This window comes from Pieris rapae, chromosome 3 (genome assembly GCF_905147795.1).
Source record: "Pieris rapae chromosome 3, ilPieRapa1.1, whole genome shotgun sequence".
NCBI lineage: Eukaryota > Metazoa > Arthropoda > Insecta > Lepidoptera > Pieridae > Pieris > Pieris rapae.
In genome coordinates this window covers 4,714,990-4,739,657 of record NC_059511.1, presented here as the reverse complement: position 1 = coordinate 4,739,657, position 24,668 = coordinate 4,714,990, and the positions used below count along the sequence as shown (strand labels likewise).

At 33.6% G+C, this 24,668-nt stretch overlaps 2 protein-coding genes across 11 annotated transcripts in view; one reads left to right on the top strand and one right to left on the bottom strand.

Moving 5' to 3' along the window:
- LOC110997058 (cytospin-A) overlaps positions 1 to 18,640 on the top strand; it is a 39,698-nt gene extending 21,058 nt beyond the window's left edge. For 7 of the 10 annotated variants that reach the window (XM_022265015.2, XM_022265014.2, XM_022265019.2 and 4 more), the window contains 16 exons: positions 251 to 375; positions 1,406 to 1,565; positions 2,212 to 2,307; positions 3,083 to 3,207; positions 4,085 to 4,226; positions 4,756 to 4,932; positions 5,640 to 5,771; positions 6,394 to 6,694; positions 7,088 to 9,472; positions 10,009 to 10,113; positions 10,786 to 10,901; positions 11,363 to 11,498; positions 15,353 to 15,466; positions 16,036 to 16,159; positions 16,491 to 16,647; positions 17,147 to 18,640. In XM_022265015.2, the coding sequence (XP_022120707.2) occupies positions 251 to 375; positions 1,406 to 1,565; positions 2,212 to 2,307; positions 3,083 to 3,207; positions 4,085 to 4,226; positions 4,756 to 4,932; positions 5,640 to 5,771; positions 6,394 to 6,694; positions 7,088 to 9,472; positions 10,009 to 10,113; positions 10,786 to 10,901; positions 11,363 to 11,498; positions 15,353 to 15,466; positions 16,036 to 16,159; positions 16,491 to 16,647; positions 17,147 to 17,236 (4,485 nt within the window). In that variant the 3' untranslated portion in view covers positions 17,237 to 18,640. The other 3 variants (XR_006751304.1, XM_045634639.1, XM_045634637.1) reach the window with 3 other exon arrangements.
- Positions 18,641 to 19,996: 1,356 nt separating this feature from the next.
- Positions 19,997 to 24,633, bottom strand: LOC110997104 (inositol oxygenase). The gene is made up of 7 exons (XM_022265091.2): positions 24,536 to 24,633; positions 23,085 to 23,259; positions 21,655 to 21,863; positions 20,971 to 21,107; positions 20,550 to 20,684; positions 20,340 to 20,435; positions 19,997 to 20,171 (listed from the first exon to the last, which is right to left on the bottom strand). Exons 1-7 carry the CDS (start codon positions 24,551 to 24,553, stop codon positions 20,063 to 20,065), a joined length of 879 nt encoding a protein of 292 aa, XP_022120783.2. The 5' UTR covers positions 24,554 to 24,633; the 3' UTR covers positions 19,997 to 20,062.
- Positions 24,634 to 24,668: the final 35 nt, after the last annotated feature.

The following is a 24,668-nucleotide window of genomic DNA, read 5'->3' as shown; positions in this document are numbered from 1 at the left end:
TGATTTGTGGAACGTTACATTCATTTATTGAATATTATTGCAATGTTTTTAAAATGCCGTGACCGCGCTAGGATTTCTTAGACAAGAAAGTATGCACTTTATATAAGAATATCGAGACTTTTTAGTCACTGAACATTAGCGTCCAGTGCTATGTACGGAGCGTTTAGTTGTCAGCGAGAGTATTTAGATGCTGCCCATGCGGGCCGCTATAAATCTATTCCTAGTTATTAAAAAGAAATTGTATTTTCAGGGTGAAAGCGATACAGGCGATGCAAGCACTCCAGAATGGGATAAGCACTCGTCATCATCTCTTAGCGAGGTATCCGTCGCATGTTTGCAGGACAGGATATTGCAGATGGAGGAGCATCACTACAGGTACAACATTCCACAAATTATACCTACCCACAAAAATCATAGAAAATACACACTAATACTCTAGACTTAAGTCATATCAGTTTATGATTAGTTAAGGCAAAGTATACATACTTAATATGTATATAATGTTTACTAAATCTGTACCGAAATTCATCCAAATTGGTGCCCATTTAAAGGCGAAGATGTTTTCGATGAAATTTTTGTGTAGTTTTAAAAGTTTTAACATGGTAACAAAATCAATAATGTATCCACGTTTTGAAGGTTGAGTTATTTAAAGAATAATTAAACTATTTTCCTTCTTCATACTTAGTCTATTGGATAATGATTATTGGTGAGTCGTCTCCCAGCGTAAATGTCGTGGTGTCTTATCATTTCACGCCATTTTGTATAAATCACTAGTCATCTTGTTATGGAATCCAAGCTAACTTCATGGGCTATTTCACATCTACATCCCAGATGTTAAAACTTATAATTTTATAATATCGGGACTGTCAAGGAAAAATATTTTGGAAAAAAAGGGGAAGATGTGAGCCGTGTATCGCAAGGATGACCTTTATGTATACGAATACATAAAAACTGTTATTAGCAAGAATCAAGAATCGAAACTATCGAAAATATATCATTACATCGCCATTCCCAGTTCATTCTCGGTCCGATTAACTTTTCGTATATGAATTTGATTTACGGGTCTTAAGAATGCTTCGTGCATTTTTGTATCTAGGCATACTGACTATATGTTTATGGTTAAATTTAAAAAGGTTATACAAGTCCAATTTCTCATTGTAAAGCGAAAAAATAAGCAGTGCCACTGTAGTATTTCTAAACCTATTAGACTTAGGGTTCTTCAAGAAAAGAACGTACCAAATTTTCTAAGACCGTACTCGCGAGCGTATACTACGGATGTACTTAACACATATCCCGGATCCAGCCCTTTTACCCCCTGTTCTATAAAAAAGTTAACTGTAAAAACGTTGGCATAATATTAGTTTTTTTATCAAGCCTTTGGTCTACAATAACTTATTTTTAACAGTACAAGCGAAGAGCTTCAAGCGACATTAGCAGAACTGGCGGACTTACAATCCCAACTGGCCGACGCGCATTCCGACAATGAGAGACTGGCCGACGAGAAACAAGTATTACTCGAGTCGCTTTGCCGACAGACTGAAAAGCTTGAGGATAGTCGGACTAAGGTATGTTTTTTTATAGATTCTTTGATAATATTTGTATTTAAAAATTATTTTACAGGCTTAAAAGGGGCGGGCTACACTTTATATAAAATATGTGGCTACATTGCCGACTATAACCCGAAAATACGGAAAACATTTTAATGTATGGCTGAAAAATATTATTCTCGGCAATATTTCTACAACAGTATATGGCCTATTATTTTGTCTTTACACGGTCTACATATTATGTACATGGCTAGTTCTTATAACCAAAATTAACAGAAACAAACAAAACGAATACAGCTACTCGAAACGAGCACTACTTCATTTAGAATGAAAAAGAGACGCAATTAGGCGGTAAAGCGAGAAAGCAATAATATTACTGAGAAATGTCGCAGTATTTTCGATTGCAATATAAGTCGCTCCAAGTTAAAATTATGGAACATTTTACGAAATATATTTTTATGAATCCGTATTTTATGTGTTAGTAAAGTTATATCAGGATCGATTCGATTCCCGTCTCGACAATGGATTGAGTGCTTATCGATACTTACTTTTGTGAAATTGGCTAGGCTTTAGGTTCATTAAAACAGACTATCTAATGCAGGTACATGTACGTTTTGTTGTGTGTCGCAAGAAATTTAAAATTATTATTTAATGAAAATTCCAGGTCGATACGCTTCAAGAGTTACTTTTAAGGGAGGGAATCGAACCGGAGACACTCGGTCCTATCGACACCGATCAACAGCTGTTCGCTGTACTCAAGGTAATGTATGCTAATATACACACTGTACTATTGTTATATGAACCATGACATACTTTAATTAATTTCAATGTCAAATATTAATTTGCTAGGTTTTGTATAGATTTTCAAAAACTTTTCACGCACGGATTTGTCAACGGGTTAAAGGTTTTAAAATGTGCAAAGAGAAATACTATCATTCTGTTAAGTGTAGAAAAAAACGACACTAACGGTAGAAAAAACTACAATGTTGATTAAAGCCGGTTTTTTTTTTATGTAAAAATTTATTCTCATAATTTTTCCTTTACGCGCCAAAGTAATTTAACTTTAATTATGTACAAAGAACGGTTCACAATTTTACATTAAAATACTAAGTCCTGAGTACATATGTCGTTTCCATGTATTCTTAACCTGAATGGCACACAATTAATTGTCAGTTGTAAGGATATGGAGAAAATTTGTTTGGAAACAATAAGAAATGCTAGACTGATAATATAATACTTTGCCTTTACGATGGTTTACAATAAGCACAACCACTAACTAAAATTACATATATAAAACATACTATGAAATTGAATTGACGTAACATAATAAATATAATTGGCAAAAAGGTAGTCCAATTTAATATGACGAGATAATATGTACTACATTAAAGACAACTCGTTGAATAACAAAAGAATGTGAGCATTTGTTATTCAACGCATTTCACTCGGATGAAATTAATTTCTATACATCCATGTATAAAAGAAAATGTTATTTCAATAATGTATAATTAATCTTTATAAAATATGTATTAAAGGTATCCCAAGAGGAGCGTCGATTGCTTCTAAGTAAGCAGGAGCAATTGGAGGCTGAATTGAGTGAGAGCAAGGCAGCTCTGGAAGATAAAGTCAAAGAGATTGAAGCGCTCACCGACAGGATTAGGTACATATTTTTATTTTTAAAAAGCCTTATAAAATTTGATTGAATACAATAAAATATTGTTGAATAAGCCCGAAACTACTTTTGAAGGTATTCACTTTGATAAGTGCGAGTGCAAGTGATTAGTAATTGACATTGATTAGTGCAGGTGGTGTTCAATTATTGTTTAGTGGGTCTGTCTAGTAAATTCATTTGTCATATAGTTTGGCAGGCACGAATGAGGGGCTAGAGACGTTGCTACTCGCAGTTCACTCGCAAATTAAAGCAAAACGAACACGCAAAAAATTGGTTGCCTGTAAAGTCGGTATACGGGCGAAAGTTTTACGTGACAACGACTTTGACTGGTAAAATAATTTTAATGTGAATATTCATTCGTTTATATTTGTATGTCTGTCTCTCTCGCTCTTAGGCGGGCTAACCATGCCCGAGTGGAAGGGACGCGTGCCTCTCACTCGCTCTCATTGTGAGCGCATAACGTGAGCGGAGCGTAACGCAGTTTCTTGAAGTGTCACCCGGCAAACCAATTTATAAGACGTTGTCACGTCAAAAGAACACGCTTCTAATCACGTTACTACACAGAAAACTTGCACTAATCAGTCGCCGTCCACACTTGTTTTCGCCTAATCACTAATCACCGGCACTCACACTCACATACTACAATCAATAATCAAAGTGAAAACAGGCCTTTGACTAGACGTTTTCATAAGTTAGTATTAAGTTAGAGTATTATTAAAATTTATTATGTTTCTTTCGTATATAAGAAGAATAAAATAAAGTTATGTTAATTCTCCAGCCTTTTTTTAAACTATTTTATTATTAATAAGTTATTATAATAGATACGATTTTGAATATGGAATATTTGTTTTTTTCTTTTCAAAAGGGCCCTCGAAGGTAGCCTTGACCGAGCCGAAGCCGAGAAGACCCAATGGGAGCATGAAGCTGGGTCAGCTAGAGAAGTAGCGGCTGCGAGACAGCATCAGGTTACAACCCTCACTGAATTGCTGGATGCTGCTAAGGCTAAGGTATTTACTATATTTTATTTAAATTTATAATTTTTACTCGTATTAACAGAAACATGTTTTGTTGAAAAATCTTCAAACTTATGATGTTATTATTAACAGTTCTTTATATTACGGAACAACTACTTTAATAGTTGTTTTGTAGTTGCTTGTCGTTTAAAAAAATCAAATACACAACGACACGCAATACTCGTCGAGCGAGTTTGCTTATCTTGCCGAAGCCACGTACAAATTATTTGAAGAAATCTATTAGGTATGAGGGTGTGCAATTATTTAACCAATTACCATCTCAAATTCGCAATATTGGAGTGTTTGACAAATTCAAAAAGGCATTAAAGATGCATGTTAGAATGAACATAGCTGACTAAAATTGTTACGGCTAATGGCGACGTGTATCTCGCTCGTATATAATATATACATATTAATATTAAGTTTCTCATGTAAATAAAATATTTCTGTTTTCTAATGAGAAATAAAGTTCTTTAAACATTAATACATGTATAGTAAAAATAATATTAATTATATATTTCAGTTGGCTGGAGTGGCAGAAGGTGCAGCACAAGTCGAGGCAGCGTCAACGACAGCAGCGAGGCGAGAAGCCGAAGCCGCATCTGCGCGGGCCCACGCTCTAGCAGAACGACTTGCGCATGCGCAACGCCAATTGGATAGAGCGCATTCCGATGCTAGGAAATTGCACGATGACGCCCTGGTACGTGTTTTATCCTTAGTAGGCCTGGTGAATTTCGTGCTTTGAATGTGCATGTATGATGGCCCTTTGCCCCAGGTGATATTTTGGTTGTGTCTGGTATCATTCCCATTGGAATGACATCACTACATAGTATAAAACAAAGTCGCTTTCTCTGTCCCTATGTCCCTTTGTATGCTTAAATCTTTGAAACTACGCAACGGAGAGGAGAGAGGAGGTTTATATGTATAATAACATCCATTAAATAGTGGAGAAGTACTGTTATTTTTGAGGTTTCTAATGTGATGTCGTAAATAATTACATTTTTTCCGCTTACATTGCAAACGCAGGCTGAACCCTATGAGTTTTATCAAAATAATGTACTTAGTATTGTACACATTGAAAAGGTCTACAGAAAAGTCCGTGATGGTATATGTCTATCTCTTATGGATAACCCACATTTTTATATACAAAGTTCACAGATTTTCTGTAGTGTATTTAGTATCAGCATTGCACCCGTGCGAAGCCGGGGCGGGTCGCTAGTCAAATATAGAAAGCACATTTCTCACTTTTAGTAGACTTTTTTGTACTTAATAAATCTCTGCACAGATTTGACCACTAAATCAGTCATGGCGAAAAGATTAGCCATCTTCGTCTAGAATATCTCTGCTAGTGTAGTTTTATTTTGAACTAAGTTGAATTGCATTTAATTGAAACATTATCGTAAACAGGTATCTCGTAATAATGCAAAGTCGACCATATCTGAATTGGAGTTCCAGCTGGAACAGATGCGTCAAGAGAAGGCCGCTCTGCAGGGTGAATTGCAGACCTTGCAGGAGAACACATCGGAGCTACAGATTCAGGTAAAAAAAATATTCGAACTCGTAAGAAATGGTGGTATTTAAAATCCAATTACCTATGGTCCGTCCATTAAAGGGTAGTTGGAAATTAAATTTAACATAAAAATCATCATATTATTTATTTGTATTTGGAGAGCAGTGTTGGCCTATTGGCTCCATCGTGCGACTCTCATACCTGATGTCGTAGGTTCGATCTCGGGCTGTGCACTAATGGATTTTCTTTCTATGTGCGCATTTAACATTTGCACGAACGGTGAAGGAAAACATCGTGAGGAAACCGACATGTCTTAGACCCTAAAAGTCGACGACGTGTGTCAGGCACTGGAGGCTGATCACCTACTTGCCTATTAGATTTAAAAATTGATCATGAAACAGATTCAAAAATCTGAGGCCAAGACCTAAGAAGGTTGTAGTGCCACTGATTTATATATTTTTTATTATTTATTTGTACTTGTTTTATATAGTATGTAAATTGAGGTGTACTAATATGTATTTATAAAATTATATTACCACAGATAGAGTTAAATTATCGTTAATACTGTATAATAATAAGCTTTTAGTAAACATTTTTAAATAAAATAACGTGAATATAACTTCATCTCTTTAACCTTCGAAACTATTCCAGGTACAAGTCGCAACAGATGAAAAACTCGCGCTCATGTCCCGAGCCGGGGAGGCGTTGGCGCGAGTCGCGGATCTCGAACGTCAACTTCAAGACGCACGCGCAAAGAACACGCAACTCACACGAGATAGGGAACGAGATGAGACAGAATGGAAACAGTTCCAAAGCGATCTGTTGATGACCGTACGAGTCGCGAACGACTTCAAGACTGAAGCTCAACGGGAGTTGGAAAGGCTGGTCTCGGAAAACAAAATGGCGCGCGATCGAATCCGGCTTTTAGAGGATCAGATGCATTCGCTAAAAGGTAGTTTCGTGTTAGTTATTTAAAATATAGACAGCAATATTGACAACGGCATTGGGTGAATGTTTGAAATGTTGAACCCTTTTTTTGGGCAAGAAAGTTCGGTTGAGTGAACATGACTGATTGCATGTGCACGATTTTGAATAAGTTTTTTTACATTGATTATCATTAATTTAAAGTTAATTTTAATTTAAGATGAGAAATTTTGAAATATTTTGTAAAAGACATCAGTAGTATGTGTAAACACGTACTAAACCAGCATAGTTATGCACTAATATTATGTAAAGCTTTGCGTAGTAGCAATCATAGAACTAACATATGATATCATACGAAATGTACCTACTGTATATATGTTTATAATTTTGTGTTTAATAATTCTTTGAATTGCTAAAACAGGTATTAACAGGTCGGAATGTGACGATCAGTTGGGGAGTTCGATGGCTGATAAGAACTATTCAGACTCTTTGGATACACCAAATGGTTCAACCGTTGATATTTTCCAAAACATCAGAACTAGATATCTTTCCCGCGTACACAGTGTTACAGAGTCAAAAGAGAGCATTGTCGAACAAGCTTTTTTTAAAGTGACGCCAAATATAAATGAAGATGGCGGAAATAAAAATTACAAAATGTCTATTGAAAATGTTACTTTAGACGAAACAAATGACGACGAATCCTTTTCGTACAGCGATCAACTATCAGAAGTATCGACACCGAGATCCACTCGATTAAAGCGTCAAAATGCTTTTGACTTTCCCACTGCCAAAATAGTGCGACAAAATGCTTTTGATCGGGAGGAAGTAGACAGTGACTCATCTCCTAAAAAATTACCTAGAGTTAAAAATATTTTTAGTAAAAATGTATCAAATATGTTAAACGGTAAACCAAAATCATTTAGTATGGATAATCTCAATTCAGGTGAGGAGTATAAGAACGCGCTTACTGAATCGACTAGTATTGAATTCTGTGTAAACCGGACCGCCAGTGATATGTCACTTTATTCCGAAGGTTCTGATTGTGTTTTTATATCCCCTTTCATCAATCATGCTAATGTTGTTCGTGATGATCATAACCTCCAGAGTCCACCTCTGTCATTAGAAACTTTAAAACCGCACAAAAATATTGCCAAGCTAAGTAATACGAAAGATGAAACAGATGAGCATACTGTTGTCAGGGCAAAGTCTATTCTACCTTACCCATACCCAGATACTAGTAATAAAGCTATACCAGCACAACCTCTTTTCTCTGAATCCTCTCATCTTATAGAAGGAGATAAAGTAGAAAGCGATTTTAAAAAAGTAAATGAAGAGATGACTATGACATTTAAAACTGCACTAGATCGAATCGAATCCCCAAAAGACATTGATCATAAAGGGAAAATAAATGAGGACATCTATAACGTAAGGCCTGGAGCAGTTTTATTAAATCAAGATATTACAAATGAAATTCATCCCGAAAGTCCCCCAAGACCCGAAAGGAGAAAAAACTTTATCAAAAAGACTAATCGATATAATTCATTTGAAGATATAACAACATTTAAAGATGAAGCCTTCCCAAACAACGTGCAGGTTGATAAGGAAAATACGAATGCTTTAATTCAGGCTAATATAGAACCAAACCTGTCAAAAGATAGTATAAATGATAACGTCAGTTATCGCTTAAAAATAAACACTCTCAGTGATTTAGTGTCTACCGATGTATCTAAACCAATTTCGATAGAACATAACTCTAAATATGAAAAAGACTTGCCAAGTTTAAACATACCAGTGAAAACAATTGAAGATACATCGTCAGTAATTTTAAGTCCTGTCTTAATACATCCGGTATTTTTCACGTCAAGCTTTTTCTCTGGAAAAGAAATTCAACAGAAAGAGAAAAAGAAAACAACAATATACTATGATGATACAGATAAAGTTTTAAATTCCGTAAGTACAATTGCTCCCACAAAAAACGGTATCGGAAATGGCATCAAAAATATACAATCTACGTCTGAGCCTTTCAAACCAGACCCAGAAAATAAAAAGACAGGTGTGTACCAGAAAAACACAAAACCAAAACTTCTGGATTTCCTTTCTAAAAAGATTGAATCAAATCAAAAAGATTCAACAAACGCTAACACTATACCAGTAGTTAAATTGTCGACATCACCGCAATGGTTAATAGATAACAAATACTATCAACCAATGGAAAATGTCCCCTTTGTCATAAATACAGTTCAAATCTGCAATCCCCACTCTTATGAAACAATCGGCCTAAAAGAAGATAAAAATATAAAAAAACAAGAATCTGAAAATTACTATGAAGAAATTGGGGAACCGGTTAATTACATTGCCAACAAAAACATAGCGGATGAAGATAAAATCTCAACTAAAACGAGTGATGAATTTGAATTCATACAGCGTGAGGAATTATTAAAAGTTCCACGAAAACCCAAAAAGCCAAAATCGTATCCTTCAAAAGTTCCGGATCCCAAATCAACAGACATTGTTAAAGAAATGTCCAAAATTACTAAATCTGTAATATCTTTATCCCGATCACCGAGCGCTAACAGTTTGAAAAAACCCTCAGGAATAGGACAGATAATTCAGACTTTAGAAAAAAAGCCGGAACCAAGAAAAAGCCCGATCCCGTTACGAAAGTTTTCGCTTCAGGTACAGCCAGCAAGTTTAGAAACTAATACAAATTCTCTTCCACGAGACAAAAAGTACCATTGGGAGACGTTGGAACATAAAAGGCTGTCGCACCCAATAAGGTCTCTAAATGACACATCGAAACCTCTACGTAAGTTAGGCTTCGGATCGTTCCGTGTGATGTGTCGTCGTTAATAACAAGGAATAAGACTGAGCTTTATTATTGGTGTTAGTAACACAGTGAGAAATGGGATTCTGGCTGACTGGCTCTTCCTACTTCACAAGTGGGATACTTATAAAACCCCAAGCGTATTTACGCCTCATTTTGCTGTAGTCCTGCAATTTCAAATTCCAGGGCAAAAAATTAACACCAATATTACAGCCAATAAAGTCTTAAAAACGTGTGTTTGTTCTTGGTGATGGTTATGTGTGGTGCAGGAGTTGTTGGACGACCTCATTTGTTTTTGTGTGTCCTTTATTAAAGCTTGCCATCTCGAATTTAAATCGAGGTTACACGAATATAATAGCGCACCGCTTTCACTGCTGTTTGAGAAATAATTAATTATAAAAATGTTGTTGAATTCTAGTCCGGTGCTTATTTAGATTAGTAATACAGTTATTAATAAACTTTTTAAATGACTCGGTGTCTAATTACTTTAATCACACGCATTTTCGAATATTTTTCAGCGTTGCCCCCGCGCACGGAAGAGGTGTCCACACCTCCACCATTGCTATCCAGCGCATCCTTGCAGGATATTATGGCGACTGCCGCCTCACATCGACGAGCTAAAGGTATTTTCATATCATCTTTTGAAAATGCAAACGGAAGGCAATTCACACACACACACACACACATGTCAATTAAATCCTATTCATATATTCTGTTATGGTTGTGTGGGTATAATCTGATCGGGACGATAAGTCACCATCAACTTATCTGCTACTATTAACGGTCCAGTGAATAGGCTGTCTCGCTCTTACAATTTGATCACTGATATCGATATAAATATTGATGTGTTTTACAAACATTCTGCCAATTTACCGTAACTTTATTTATTGTGCTCTTAATGAGGTTTAAGTTTTTCATTTTTTTTTAATCTTTTAGGTTTAGTTATTATTAATTTTTAGTTATATTTTTTATTTTGTGATTGTTTGTTTATTTTTTTCGCTTTTGATCTATTGTAATTTATGTGTATTGTGTATGTGTGTTAAATTTGTGATGTCATATTTTCTTCTATCTTTTAGGTATACACATTGTCACCGAACGTACGAATAAATAAAATTCTGTTCTGCGCGTTCTATATTTTTTAAATTATGTTTAAATAGAAAGAACTCTAGTCTTTGGGCTATTTGGAATGCGAGTTATGTACTTTTCGAAAAAGAAAAGAACATTTAATCTTTTCCGCATTTTAACTTATTTATTTAGCCTCTCTGTTAATGTACATTACTTTACTATTTTTTCAGGTATAAACCGCCAAGATTCTCGTCTATCAGTAAAATCTCTAATAGAGAGTATTGAAAACGCGGCGAAGGCGGCGAAACAATCGCCTGCCACCACTCCAGTCACCGAATGGCCACAGGTAATTTAGTTTATAGCAAATTTTCATTCAATCAAAAGATTCAGATACGAAACTTAGCGCTAAATGTAACTCCCGTGTGTCTGAAATATATTTGTATTTAGTTTTTGTGCAAATATAGTTACGGAATACAAAAGTAAACAAATAAGCCTTTTAAATATAGTACAGGTTTATAATTTCAATATATAAGTTAATACCATAGTTAATTCTTTTGCCTGATATGGAAATACAGTTTGAGCAGATACATATATGTATCTTTATAATTTAACGTTAAGTTCTTTTTTAAGAAGAACTATTTTAAAATAAAACAAGCATCAAATTTTAAATTTAAATCATTCTCGAATACACACGCAATTCATCAAAATCAGCTGTGTAGGAGGAGTTTAATAAAGAAACATACGCAGAGAATATACTGATAACAGAAACATACGCAGAGAATATACTGATAACAATAACTTATTTAGGTACAATCCACAACACCAACACCAACAATTAAGAACGGAATTTCCGAAACAACGCCATCTAACGGCCATTCGCCGCCAAGTTTCCCCACAAAGCCTCCTGCGCCAAGAAATAATAGGCCTTCGCCTATACCGGCAGGTTAGTCTCTTATAACGGTTCTAATACATGACTTACGGATACCGGAGCGTAAAAAGAATAAATGGTTTGTAGATTTTTTGCTAATTATGAAATATGTGCTTTTCAAAGATTTTTCATATAGAACATAGTAACAACCGATAATTATTGTAAAATAATTGCATCAATCAGTGTTATAGATACATAATAAATCTTATAGTTTATGTGGAGAAACTCGAACATAATATATTTATAATTTTTATTTTTTATTTAACATATATAGTAGAGCGCCGTAAGGTTTATACCTCGGAATCCAGGGCCAGTCAATGAATCTTAATATAAACCTTGAAAATATGTTTTTAATAGTATATAGAAAAATGTTAAAAAAAAATTTTTTCGCGCTCTCAATTTTTTAAAAATTATTAATTTTTTGAAGTTTTCATTGATTTATATTAGTCAAAAGTCATATTTTAAAAAGAACAACTATTACAAACTTGAAAACTTGATCTTGGATCTTTAGGGACTGCAGATATACCGATGAAGGTCGGGTTGGAGAATAGAGGGGATAACAGCAGCTGTTCGGTATTGTTCATGGCGGGCCCTCACAGGATACTGGATAGCACACGTTGTAACTTGCTAGACTTAATACGTAGCTGTTGTTTTCGTTCCGAAAAATATTTATTTCAGATTTTTGTTTATTAAAAATTAATGTTTATATTATTGTGCAGTGAGTGTGATAAAAGTTAATTACTGAACATTACTGAGTTTTAAAAACTTTGAAAATAGTGGCATAAATTGTAAGTATTTGTTTTTCATTTATATTACATGCTTTTGAAAATAGTTATGAATATTTTGTAATAAATCGATGTTAAAAGTTAGAATATAATAGTAGAATTTAATAATATAAATCATTAATTATGATATAAAAGTTAGTAAAGTATTAATATTACTAATATTTGTTGTTGCAGCCACGTGTCGCAATGGGTGAACCATCCAGTATTGATAGTACAAGCAATGATTGCCTCATTTGTGATAAAATCGGATCTAGTTAGAGCTAGAAGCTCTGAACTAGGAGATATTATAAAAGTCACTAGAGGCATATCATCATTAAAAGCTGCATCTGCGGAAAGAGGGGATGGACTTTCTCAGTATATAAATACTCGCGACTTTGTCTACGTGCATTCGGTATGCAGACAAAAATATATTAATAAAGGATGCATTAATTCTTATTTAAATAAAAAGAACACCACATCTGCATGCTCTCCACCTAAAAAAAAGCTTCGAACAGCTACTTCAATTGATTTTGATTGGAAAACTAGGTGCATCTTTTGTGAAAAAGAAGCGGATGAAATGAAGGAAAGATGGAAGTCCAAGTCGTTAAGACAACAAATCAGCTACGTCACTAGTACTGATTTCAAGAAAAGTATATAGTAAGTTTGATATGTGAAGACAAAAGTGAATATTGTCGCAATATTCATAAAAGAATTGTAGGCGTGTTAGATTTAGTAGATATAGATGTTTTAGTTTTATTGACTGCTCTCTCACCAACAGACCGAGAAATTTATTTTCAAAAACCATCCAAAGGCAAAATACCGCAAAAAACGTACTCTTCCAAATGCTTAGAGAGAATATTACCTAAGTGTAAAGAGCATATTCTGTTCTTACATGCATTCACTGGGTGTGACACGACATCAGCTTGGCTTAGCTTTTCCAACGTGGCAAAAACGTATTTGCAAAAAATTTTGAAAAGCGACCAGACCTGCAAAATGCTGCGACAGTCTTTAAAAATGAATGCGAAAATACTGATGACATTTTTTAGGCTGGTGTTACATGCACTCTTACTTTATACGGTGCCCCCCAGAAAATAAAAGATCTTAATGCATTAAGATATAACTCTTTTTTGAAAGCAACTGCTAAAAATACCTGCGTTAAACTGCCGTCATTACCACCCACTGCAGATAGCGCATTTGAACACTTTAAAAGAGTATTTTTGCAAGTTCAAACATGGCTTGGAAGAGAAATATTACCAGAAGAATGGGGCTGGAAATATGAATGCGGAATATTGACACCGCAAACAATGACGCAACGACCAGCTCCAGAATCTTTATTAAAAATTATTTTTTGCTCATGCAAAACAGAATGTGGAGCATCTTGTGGGTGCAGGAAAAGAGGATTGAACTGCACTGCAGCTTGCTTAGAATGCAATGGTGACAGCTGCACTAATCCTTCACCTACAATCTATATCAACGAGATCGACGACGACGACAATAATGTACAATGATGTAACAATGTGTATAGTAAATAATAATTTTTTTTGTAACTTATTTTTTACGATAATCAAATAAATTAACATTGAAGTTACTCTGCACATATAATTTATTACAAATAAAATTAAATTTTTCGCTATAAACACTTTTTCCCCCTTCCGCCTCTCATTTTTCAGTAAATTGTTGTTAAAAATTGTTGAAAATCGAGATCGGTAATTTTTTTTTTTTTAACTTTTTTATTTGAGGTTTTAATAATGCAGTCTCATACTTGATATACAGATTCATTGACTGGCCCTGGGTTCCGAGGTTTGACCATTTTTATGCCTTACGGCACTCTACTAATAATATAACTAAAATTCTAAAAATATAGCATGTAAGTATTTGCTTTATATTTTCTTTTACAGCATGTCGGCATGAGAATGGCTCTTAAACCTTCGCATTTACTAACTATATCTATCTGTTTGTCTGCACTTATTCGTTTACTAACTGAATAACATTTTTTGCTATCGTAAAATATATACTATACAGTATACTGTATAGCCATGGTTTAGCAATATAACTGCGTCAAAAAAATAATTAAATTTTCCCTATTAACATTTTATTTTGTCAGTTAAATTAAATCTTTTCAATTAACAATAATGGTTTCTGTTGAGGTATATGAAGCATTTGGTCTTTATAGACCATTCTAACTTTTCTTGTCTTACTAGTTTTTTAAAAATGCCAATTTGTAAATGATCTTGCCTTTCTCGTGTATAGTAGTGTTATTTCCTTAATACTTAATTCGTTATATTTATTGTTGAGTTTGGTAGTATTTTGTTTTTAATTTATTTTTGTGTAAGTTTAATTAGTTGTTTGAAATAAATAAAAAAAAATACGTTTTAATTACACCACATTTACATTTTATTTACTCTCTCACAGTTTTATGGCTATATCCTGATTATCATTATGGTGTTATGTATATGGTTATAATGAATATTATATATACGCTATAAATATGATATACAGGGTTACGCAAAAAAGCATATCCCTTCAAACTATATATATACACACAGGTACGCATGAACGACTTCCTCTACGATTTTTTGGTCAACCTTAGGGCTAAATAATAACACAAAGCCTTCGAGACGATTAAAAATATTAATTCGTCAATTGTCGACGAACTGGCCGATATATTGTACATCACACTAATAAATCAGGAGACGGCTTGGTAGTAATTAGTTCCTACATGTACATTCTAACTCTTTCATATGAAATGTTTCAATCACGGTGATGGAAGTTTTGTATTCATCTTGCACTTGTGTATTTCTATAGCCGGGATGTGACAGTTTCAATAAGTAGATAGGTTTTATGCTGAATTTAAAATTAGAAGTTAGATTACAAAGTTTTGTTTTCATTCAACGGGTATGATTTTAGTAATAAACAATTCTAAGAGCAAAATCGGTTCTATCCTAATTAATATATTGCTATTTGTTTCTATATGTAGTTTGAATTTTTTACACTTATAGAGACAGTCTATAGTAATTTAAAAAATGATAGTTAAATTCTGATCTCTTTAAATAATTGTCACATCGCGGCTATGGTACGCTTGCTGACGTGTCTAACTGGGGCCAGAGTCGGGCGGTGTGGCGAGCATCGCAAACATTCCCGACGAGCAGCGAGCTCTGGCTTCACTGCAGCAGAAAGCTATCGAGTCCTTTGTCAGGCGGAACAGCTATGGAGATATCTGTGAGTATCATAAAGTCATCATAGTTTAGATGGACTTCTAAAAAGGTTTCTTTGGATAAAAGAGGGTTCCCCGTCGTCATTTCAGTCATCTCATTGAAATCCAGTACTTAGGAAACATCGCACTTTAAGATAAGCCTACCAAAATTAAAGGAATTTCAATGGAAAGAAAAACACTTTTTAACGGATTGAAGTAATGTATTATTGTAAACTTAAAATTATGTTTAAATAATTATAAGTTTACAATAATACATAACTTTAATCCGTTAAAAAGTGTTTTTCTTTAAATGTGTAAAAGTTATGTAGACAATACTAATTCAGCCTTTTATGTGATAGACCTATGTTTGTATCTTTTTTATTAAAACAGAGAAATAATAAAGAAAAGCATTTATTTGGCCGTATTACATAAACATTTTATTTCACATTCGGAAATTTTATAATTAATAATGTTCACATGAAACGGACCTATTGAGAGTCTAAGTGCGGAAACGGAGTCCCTACATACATGCATACATACATACATACATACATGTTCTTAAGATTTCCTCTAGTTAACATAAAATTGTTTTAAGGTGAAAGAAAAGATCCCCTAAACGCATTGCAAGTAAAGAACGGAGGATCGAAACGCAACGCTCTTCTCAAATGGTGTCAGCAGAAGACCATGGGATACAACAACATTGATATAACCAACTTCAGGTTAGCTATATATGTCTAAATTAGTCGAGTTACTTACACCATAACTCAAAATTTTACACTAAATTAATGATTTTTATTTTGTTATTAACATATAAAAACTCGGATTGATTGACTTGATGTTTTCTTCAAAAATATCCTGACGTCATGGACATTTTTGTTAATAAAACTTCCGAAAAAACCCGAAAGGTAGCCAATGTTGTTTTGGCAAGTTCTTTGAATAAAATATAGCGTATTAAACAATTTAAATCATTTTTATGCTGGATGTCAGAGTTAGGAAAAAACAAACATATAATCGTGATTCTTCATAGTCAATCCATTTTAAAAATTTCAGCTCGTCCTGGAATGACGGTTTGGCCCTTTGCGCTCTTCTACATTCGTATTTGGGCGAAGGTCGTATCCCATATTCTTCTCTCACTCCAAATGACAAACGAACCAATTTCTCTATGGCCTTCGCCGCTGCTGAGTCTGTTGGAATACCTACTACACTGGTAAGTTACAAATTCTCAACATAATAATCTCTACATACAATCTTCTCATACAAAAGTATAATCAGCTGTTGTCGTGACCGCCATCTTGTTTTATATTATTAATAAAGACGCTGGCTTTCTGTTAGACAGAATATAGTTAAGCGTTATCGACGCTGCTTTATTTAAATCACAATGCTAGCGATTTGATTAAATATCTTTAGTTAACTGTCTAGAGATTCAATTTAACTACTTTATTGCGACATATATGCAGAGAATCATGAATTTATATTTTATTTAAATAACCTTAAATCTACAGTATCTTGGGATCTTACAAGCTGAAACAAAATTGACCAAAATTTGCAACAACGTCATTTATAATACTAGAATATAGTAAAACCAATATTTTGATTTTGGAAAATGAAATAAACCTAGGTTTTCAAGCTCACCAAAGCACTTTTTACGCTCGTTTTGATATTTACGATATGCTTCCTGGCAGTTTATTTGACATACATTTTTCTAGAACATTCAAGACATGATCCAGCAAGAGCGACCCGATTGGCAACAGGTGATGGCCTACGTGACCAGTATTTACAAGCACTTCGAGACATAGACCCAATATCCACACAGAGGTCAACATTTCTAGCCCCATTCCATTTGTCCGACGGTAATTTTTAACACCAGCTATTAAATGTGTCAGTTCTAATAAATATAACGAACCTTCTTTAGAAATTTATATTTCCTTCTATTGTGTCAGGTGTTTTCTTTTCATAAAAGATTTTTTTTTATTTTGGGTACCCTGACATCTTACCCTAGTGTTTTTGTGTTTTTTATTACTACAGGCTGCATAAGTTAGTGACATGGCGTTCTATAGGACAATTGGAACAAAACGATCTTTGGAGAATTAAGTTCGATTCTCCGAATATTTGTGAGGCTCGTTTCTACTGAATAATCTCTTGTCTAAAATAAGATTCTTCGAAAATCTTTTCACGCTTTGCATTTTGTGGTCCAATATATGTTTAAGCGGACCATTTAGGTTTAAATAATGTTTTCAAATAAGTTGAATTGATGTTTGTCAGCTTTAGGTCTCCGTAGGTTGTATTTAGCTTGATTATCTTTCATAGCTTACAAAAGCAATTAATATTTTTATGGTTATTTAAGAATATATTTATTGGTCTATGAATAAGCTTACAGGTTTTTAAATAAAACTTGAGGTTTCATGTCCAAAGGAATTTATGATACTAAAACTATCCATAATTAAAGATAGATTATGACGTCTATGTCAGCCTGAATTATATGAATATATGAACCTCCTATTATATTTAATAATATGTCTATTTCTTCGTCTGGTATTATACAGAACAGTCAAGTACACGGACTCAGAGAAATGTCAAAGCTAGCTACCAAATGTGACAGATGACTTTGACAGATAGTATTAAACGGAACTTATCTTTCAAATTAATTCAAGAGTTACGTAGGCTTCTAATAGTGATGTAGTTATACTAGAATGTATCAATTTCATCCTTAATATTATGAATAAATTTTGGAATTTTAACAGTTCCTAGATACACTGAACAAGTCAGTCGTTGTCTTGATCTATATTGCTTTTGTAAGCTTATGTAAATACTGCCATTTAATATATGCCTTGAGACGGCCTTACTGTGTTGTGTATGTGCAAGGAATTGAATCCCGTCTTTCCATTATAAAGACTGATTGATAGGTAAGATTGGTAGGCTAACATCATAGGAGTGAGATAACTTTAGGGTTGCTAACTAGAAGATAGCTCATGCAAAAATTGAGAATCCTACAAAAATGTATGGTTATTAAGAATGTTGTGAAAAAATGCAAATAATTTTGAAATTTTGCTACAAAATTTAATTTTATACACTTAGCAAGTTTTATTAGTATATGGCAACCAATGTAAATTGAAAGTTGATGTTATTAGCTATGTATTTATTAGTGAAACTGTTTTCGATGTCTGTTTATCAAATATAACTGATCTATGTCCAATAAATTATTTACGTATATTACAATCACATGTTTTATTATAAATACAAATTTTTGACACAAAAATGGTCAAAAAACACAACATGAATATATTGTTGAATCTATGGTCTATTGATTATTTACAGTAAGAGTGCCATTTAAAAGTAATTAAATTTATGTTGTTGTATACGTTCAAGTATTACGTAAGCACTAGGGGAAGGGGGTTTTTATTTTTTTACTTGGTGATTACGTCATCAGTAATTATTTACGTCATATATTACCCACACTTAGGGCCTGTTTCACAATGTCCGGATAAGTTCCAAATAAGCTATTTATTACTTATTGGTAGGAAAACTAGTGTTTATTGCGTTTCACGACTCAGATAGCGCTATTCGTCATGAAACGCGAAGTTTCTTATTCCATACTTTTATCTTTCAAATAATTTATGTGTTGCATAGCTATTTGGTACTTTATCTATACATTGTGAAACAGACCCTTAGTCTGAAAACGTAATGCATTTTCGGGGATTCCTACAAAAAAATAATACGTTTATGTACTATTTATTTTGAGAGCTTTGGTTACTTTTACTGACAAGAAAGGGGTGGGAGATAAATTGGCGTAAAACTGCTCTCGTAATACTTCAACGGCAAAATGGTCATCATAAAGAACACGTACATTTTGTGTCAAAACATTGTAATATAATAGTATATTATATTAATCTTGAAACTAGAAAGGAACAATTGGCTGCAATTTTGCGATATCAGTGTCTTAAAGTATTTAGATTAAGACAGACTTTGTGTTATGTGCGGCTATTGATATATAGTGTTAACCGAAGTCGGGGTAATAAGGCTTACCAGCTTCAAAATTTAAGAACTATCTTTTTTTCGAATACGCCTTATTTCCTCTGAATTCGGTTAATATCTTAGTGATATTATTTATGTTCGCATTATGACTGGTTGTTGAAGCTATAGATTATATATTTTCTGATATTTTGTATTCTGTAAATATAGCTTAAATAAAGTTCCTGATTTATCGAATATCGTTTTTTCATTTTCAAAACCAGGTAAGTAAAATATATTGTAATAAAAATATATAGCTGGGCTTTACTTCAAATAAGTTATAAATATAATAAATAAATTCCACTCTCATTATGTCCGCTCATTATGTGGGAGTCCGCTACTCGTTTAGATCTTTTCCAACAAACTTGATTTAGGGTCTTTCAAGGATAGTGCGTACCAATTCATGTTAGACCGGCAACGCACTTGCGAGCCCTCTTGTAATGTTTCTATGGCCGGCGGTATCACTTAACAAAGCTGAGTGTCCTCCCGTATGCCACTTTTTATATAACTTATTTTTTAATGTCATGAATAAAATGAAATAACAAAAATAAAGCTTAAGATTATTTATTTACAAAATTTACAACTTTTTCTATTATTATTATTACTTTCTGTTTTCACCACTCCAAGACTCCGGGTATGTACTTATCAATAAGACTCTCGTAGTAAGGCCATAATGCATCAATGTCAGGTACCACTGTGCTCTTTGTGTATAAGTCGTATTGGCTAAAAGAAAATATAATAAATTTCTACTTTACTTTTTTTTATTTTTAGACATTTATATTCACTATAGAATATGCTTGATCTATCTTCAAAGAATTTCCCTAAATTCAAAGCAACAAATTAAATTGACTATAATTAAATGGATAAGAGACTGGTTTTGTTTATACTTACTTGAATTTGATAACAGCTTCCTTTATTTTCTCATCTTCCCTTTTTGTGAGGTGTGCGTAATCACCGCCGGCATGCCATGGGTAGAATGAATGATATCTGGAACATTAAAAGAAATTCTCGATATTTTAAATGTTGTAGAGAAAATAACGAGTAATTCTTGCAAACGTTATCATCCCTATGTTACTCGTAGACTAAATCATCATACAGTACCGTATCATCCACAGTCCTTCGACCGGAAACTTCGCTTTATTGTGAACCAGCACACGATATAAATACTCATCGTGGCCCCACGATATCATCAGATTCTCAATGCCACAATTTGGTTGGTATATTCCGTGGGGTGTGCTGTAAAAATATTAATCATTAGATTTTTTGTGTTATCTAGTCTTTATTTAATTAAATTGTGGAATTAAAATATGTTGCATATTCGTAATCGTAAGAAAATACTTCTGCATGGTATCAAACTAAGGCATACCTGGCATACCTTCAGCCAGATCAAAGTTCACAAGTTCTGTATATTTTTCGACATATTAAAAAAAGTGTGATTGAAACGCATTCAGTAATATTGGCTTTCAGACTAATTCGAAATAACCAGGGTAGCAGCTAATAGTTTGAATTTAGTAAAACATACTTATATTTATGGTTATAGGTGTCAGGGTTGTCCTTGAAGCTGTCATCGCCGTAAACAATATTCTCGCCCCATTTGCAGCCCACAGCGAATGTGTCTCCCACAACACACCACTGTGGCTCATCATAGAATGCCATAACCTGGAACAACGTAACATTTATAAGTAATACTTTTTGGATTTGTTTTAACATTGAACAAGTTGTTCCATTATAATAATAATTCTGTATTGCCACGTATATGGTGTTTGTATTAATGTAGCTAAAGAATCGAATAATCTGATTATCTTCGCATGAAACATTCGTCTTACGTAATTGGGTAGAATTTTAATTACGTAAGATATGACACAATTATTTATAACATTATCTCATAACTACAGTATCAAATAATATTATAATTTCTAGTTTCCGCCTTATGCCTATATACTATAGAGATACAATTATAGTAGAATTAAGGAAATTCAAATAGGTTGTGAATTGTGATACAAACGAAATCGCCTTTTTATGATAATGTTATATTGTCAATAGCGAATTCCACTGCGTTTGGCAATATTGATGGCATGAGCAAGTTTTCGATAAAATGATTAGTTAAGTAAATCCGCATGGTTATATTTTTGTCTAAATAACCAAACGTGTAGGCATTTTAAAGTAAAGTAGACATCCTTGTGTATTTATGTAATTTAGACGTTACCTTGCCAACATCATGTATCAATCCAATAAGATGGAACCAGTCGTCATTTGGATGGTCCTCCCGTATTCTCTCGGCTGTTTGGAATGCGTGTACAATGTTGGGCAGGTCTAGATCGGGATCCGATTCGTCAACCAATTCGTTCATTTTGTACAGCGCTTCCTTCATTGAAGCTTTGAAGTGATTAAACTTTAACCATTTGTCCATTTTAGCTGGAATTAATATGTTATAATTCTTAAATATAATTAATCAATATGATGGCGTAATTAAACTAAATTATTCGACGAAACAAAATAGTGGTTACTATAGAAGAATCTGGAAGTCATATTTCTGTTAGTGTTTCTAGATATTTTTTTATTAATAGCCAAACACATGATGTCGATTTTTGGGTCTTATGTATGCTGATTTCCTCGCGATTTTTCCTTCACCGCGAGTGGTGTATGTGCACATAGACAGAACGTCCATCTGGGAGCTGGGATTCGAACTTACGACTACAGGAATGAGAGACGTACGCTGCTGCTACTATACTATATATAGGACTAAAAATATAAAATAAACTACATGCAACTGTGCACCTGAGCCGTGATAAAACCCACATAGAATCATAGTTTTTAATGCTCGTGTTATTTTTTTTATTTATATTTATGAATGCTGTTCGTTTATCTCTAAAACTCGAGAACGGCTGGACCGATTTGGCAAATTATGTTTTGAAATATTTGCAGAGTTTCAAGGAAACTTGGAATTCGAAACATAAATAATAATTTAAAAGAACTAAAAACGGCGATTGAATTGCCCAACAAAAGCGTTCTTAGGTGGGAAATATTTAATGTAATTTGTCTTTTTAGCAATCAAAAAATAAAATAAGTAGCTGCAGTGTGAGGTTCGATATTATGTTTATTCAATTAAATTATGACACAAATATAACGAGTCTGGCCATAAATTGGACCTTAAAAACTTTTATTTTTTTCATTAATTTTAGTTTGTACCTACACGTATCTTATTTTATAAACTTTCGATTTTGCGAAACTTTTGATACTAAAATTTTTGTGAAAAAATTAGTGAAAGTTTCAGCCAAATTGTATGAAGATACAGTCTTGGATCATGCACTTGCATACAGTTTCAAAAAATATACCGTGGACTTTCCTGCAGTATTCTGCACCCGATCACAAGGCACGAACTACCTAAGCCTGGCTTGAAATTAACGTTTTCGAATTTAAGAGACCCAAAGACTTCAAATTATGGTCGGTTTTAGAGGACAGCAGCAAGTTGTGGCAAAATTTCGCTTGGAAACGGTGCGGAAATCCATAGATTCAATATAAATTAAAGGCATGTACTTATATAAAAGCCAAAGCTGGTCTTTAGAATACAATTTAGGGTCTTCTTGTTATAACATAGTTCCAGATGCAAAAATTTCTATATAAAATTGTCCTTACATTGTACGAAGTCCACGGTCATATTTGTATGCATTGTGTAATAGGTCCTGCGCACGCGCTCCCGTATTGGATCATTATCGTCGATAGAATAATCACGGAAATTTGCAACTGGTTTGTCTTCGTACACTGTCTCCGGCCGCAGGAGAAGTGACGGGTCTATCATACCCAGTGTCTCCTGTAAATATAAATAGTTTAGAAGATTTTTTGTCAATATATAAAGTTTGGCAATACTATACTAAATTCGTTATTAAAATAATTTGTTTACTAAATATGTACAATGTACATGAAAAATAAGCAGTTTGTCATAGAAAATTATTTTAGTAGTAATATTTTGAGGATTCTCATATTTGTATCCTTCGAATTATTTTTAAAGTTATACATTAAGCCTCCCATACACTACAATGAAAAACGATGATTTTCATCGTTGCGATAAAAACCGTCGGTGAAATCGGAAGTGTTTGGACGAAATCCTACGAAGAAACCCGACGGTTTTTATTTCTGTCGAGTCTTGATTTTAAACGCGACGGGTTTACCGTTTGTCGTTAAAAATCGTAATCTGTGGACTTTCCGTCAATAACCGACGTGTTTATTTACTGCGCGCACGTGTCATGCTACATATCATAATAACAATAATAATAACCCTTTATTTTTTGTCAGCGTCAATAATTTTGGTTTTTCTGCGAATATTTTCACTTTTATGTTTGTCGCGTAATTGATTTCCGAGAATACTCCTTTCTATTGCACGCTGGCACGAACGTATTTTGGTTTTCGTTTTGTTTTTGAAAGTCCAAGTTTGTGCCCCATGTGTAAGGCAAGGCAGCAGGCAGGAATCCACCACCTTTTTCTTTAGCTTAAGTGGGAGCTTACTTTTGAGGATTTCTTTTAGGCTCCAAAACTTCTTCCAAGTTGTGGTGATGATAATGATGATGATGAAAGGTGGTGGACAAACGGTAAACCCGTCGCGTTTAAAATCAAGACTCGACAGAAATAAAAACCGTCGGGTTTCATCGTAGGATTTCGTCCACATATTTCCGATTTCACCGACGGTTTTTATTGCAACGATGAAAATCATCGTTTTTCATTGTAGTGTATGGGTGGCTTAAATAAAAAAAATCCTTTATTTCAATATAAGAAACTTTAATATATATCGAGTGTCACATTGTGAATACATGATAATTTTATTGTTGTTGAAATTAAATACATTTAAAAAAAAATCCATTGTTCATTTAACCAATTATTTTTACCGTATTTATGGAAAAATAAATACACAACAATTCCACTTAATTAAAAAAAAATTATTACATTACACTTTATACGATGATTTTTACACAATTGTCAACCCTTTTTTTTAATATCGTTACAGGCTGTGTAACGATTTTAAATCGTATAAAAATATATATGATTAAAAACAATAGAATAAATATAATAAAAAATTTAGTAAAAATACTTACTTTAAGTCTGTCCTTCATGGTTTCTTGAAGTCAAAAACACGACTAATGTTTTTCCCAAGGAGCAGCACTTTAAATGTCGTCAGACATTATCTTTGGGTCAAACATTGCTGTTTTAATGTTATCATAATATTTA

Excerpts from the sequence above, each read along its gene's own strand:
- LOC110997104 (XM_022265091.2), bottom strand. Across the intron at positions 20,685-20,970 it reads ACCTATAACCATAAATATAA|CACACCCCACGGAATATACC; the intron begins GTATGTTTTACT and ends ATATTTTTACAG. Across the intron at positions 20,172-20,339 it reads GAAGCTGTTATCAAATTCAA|CCAATACGACTTATACACAA; the intron begins GTAAGTATAAAC and ends ATTTTCTTTTAG.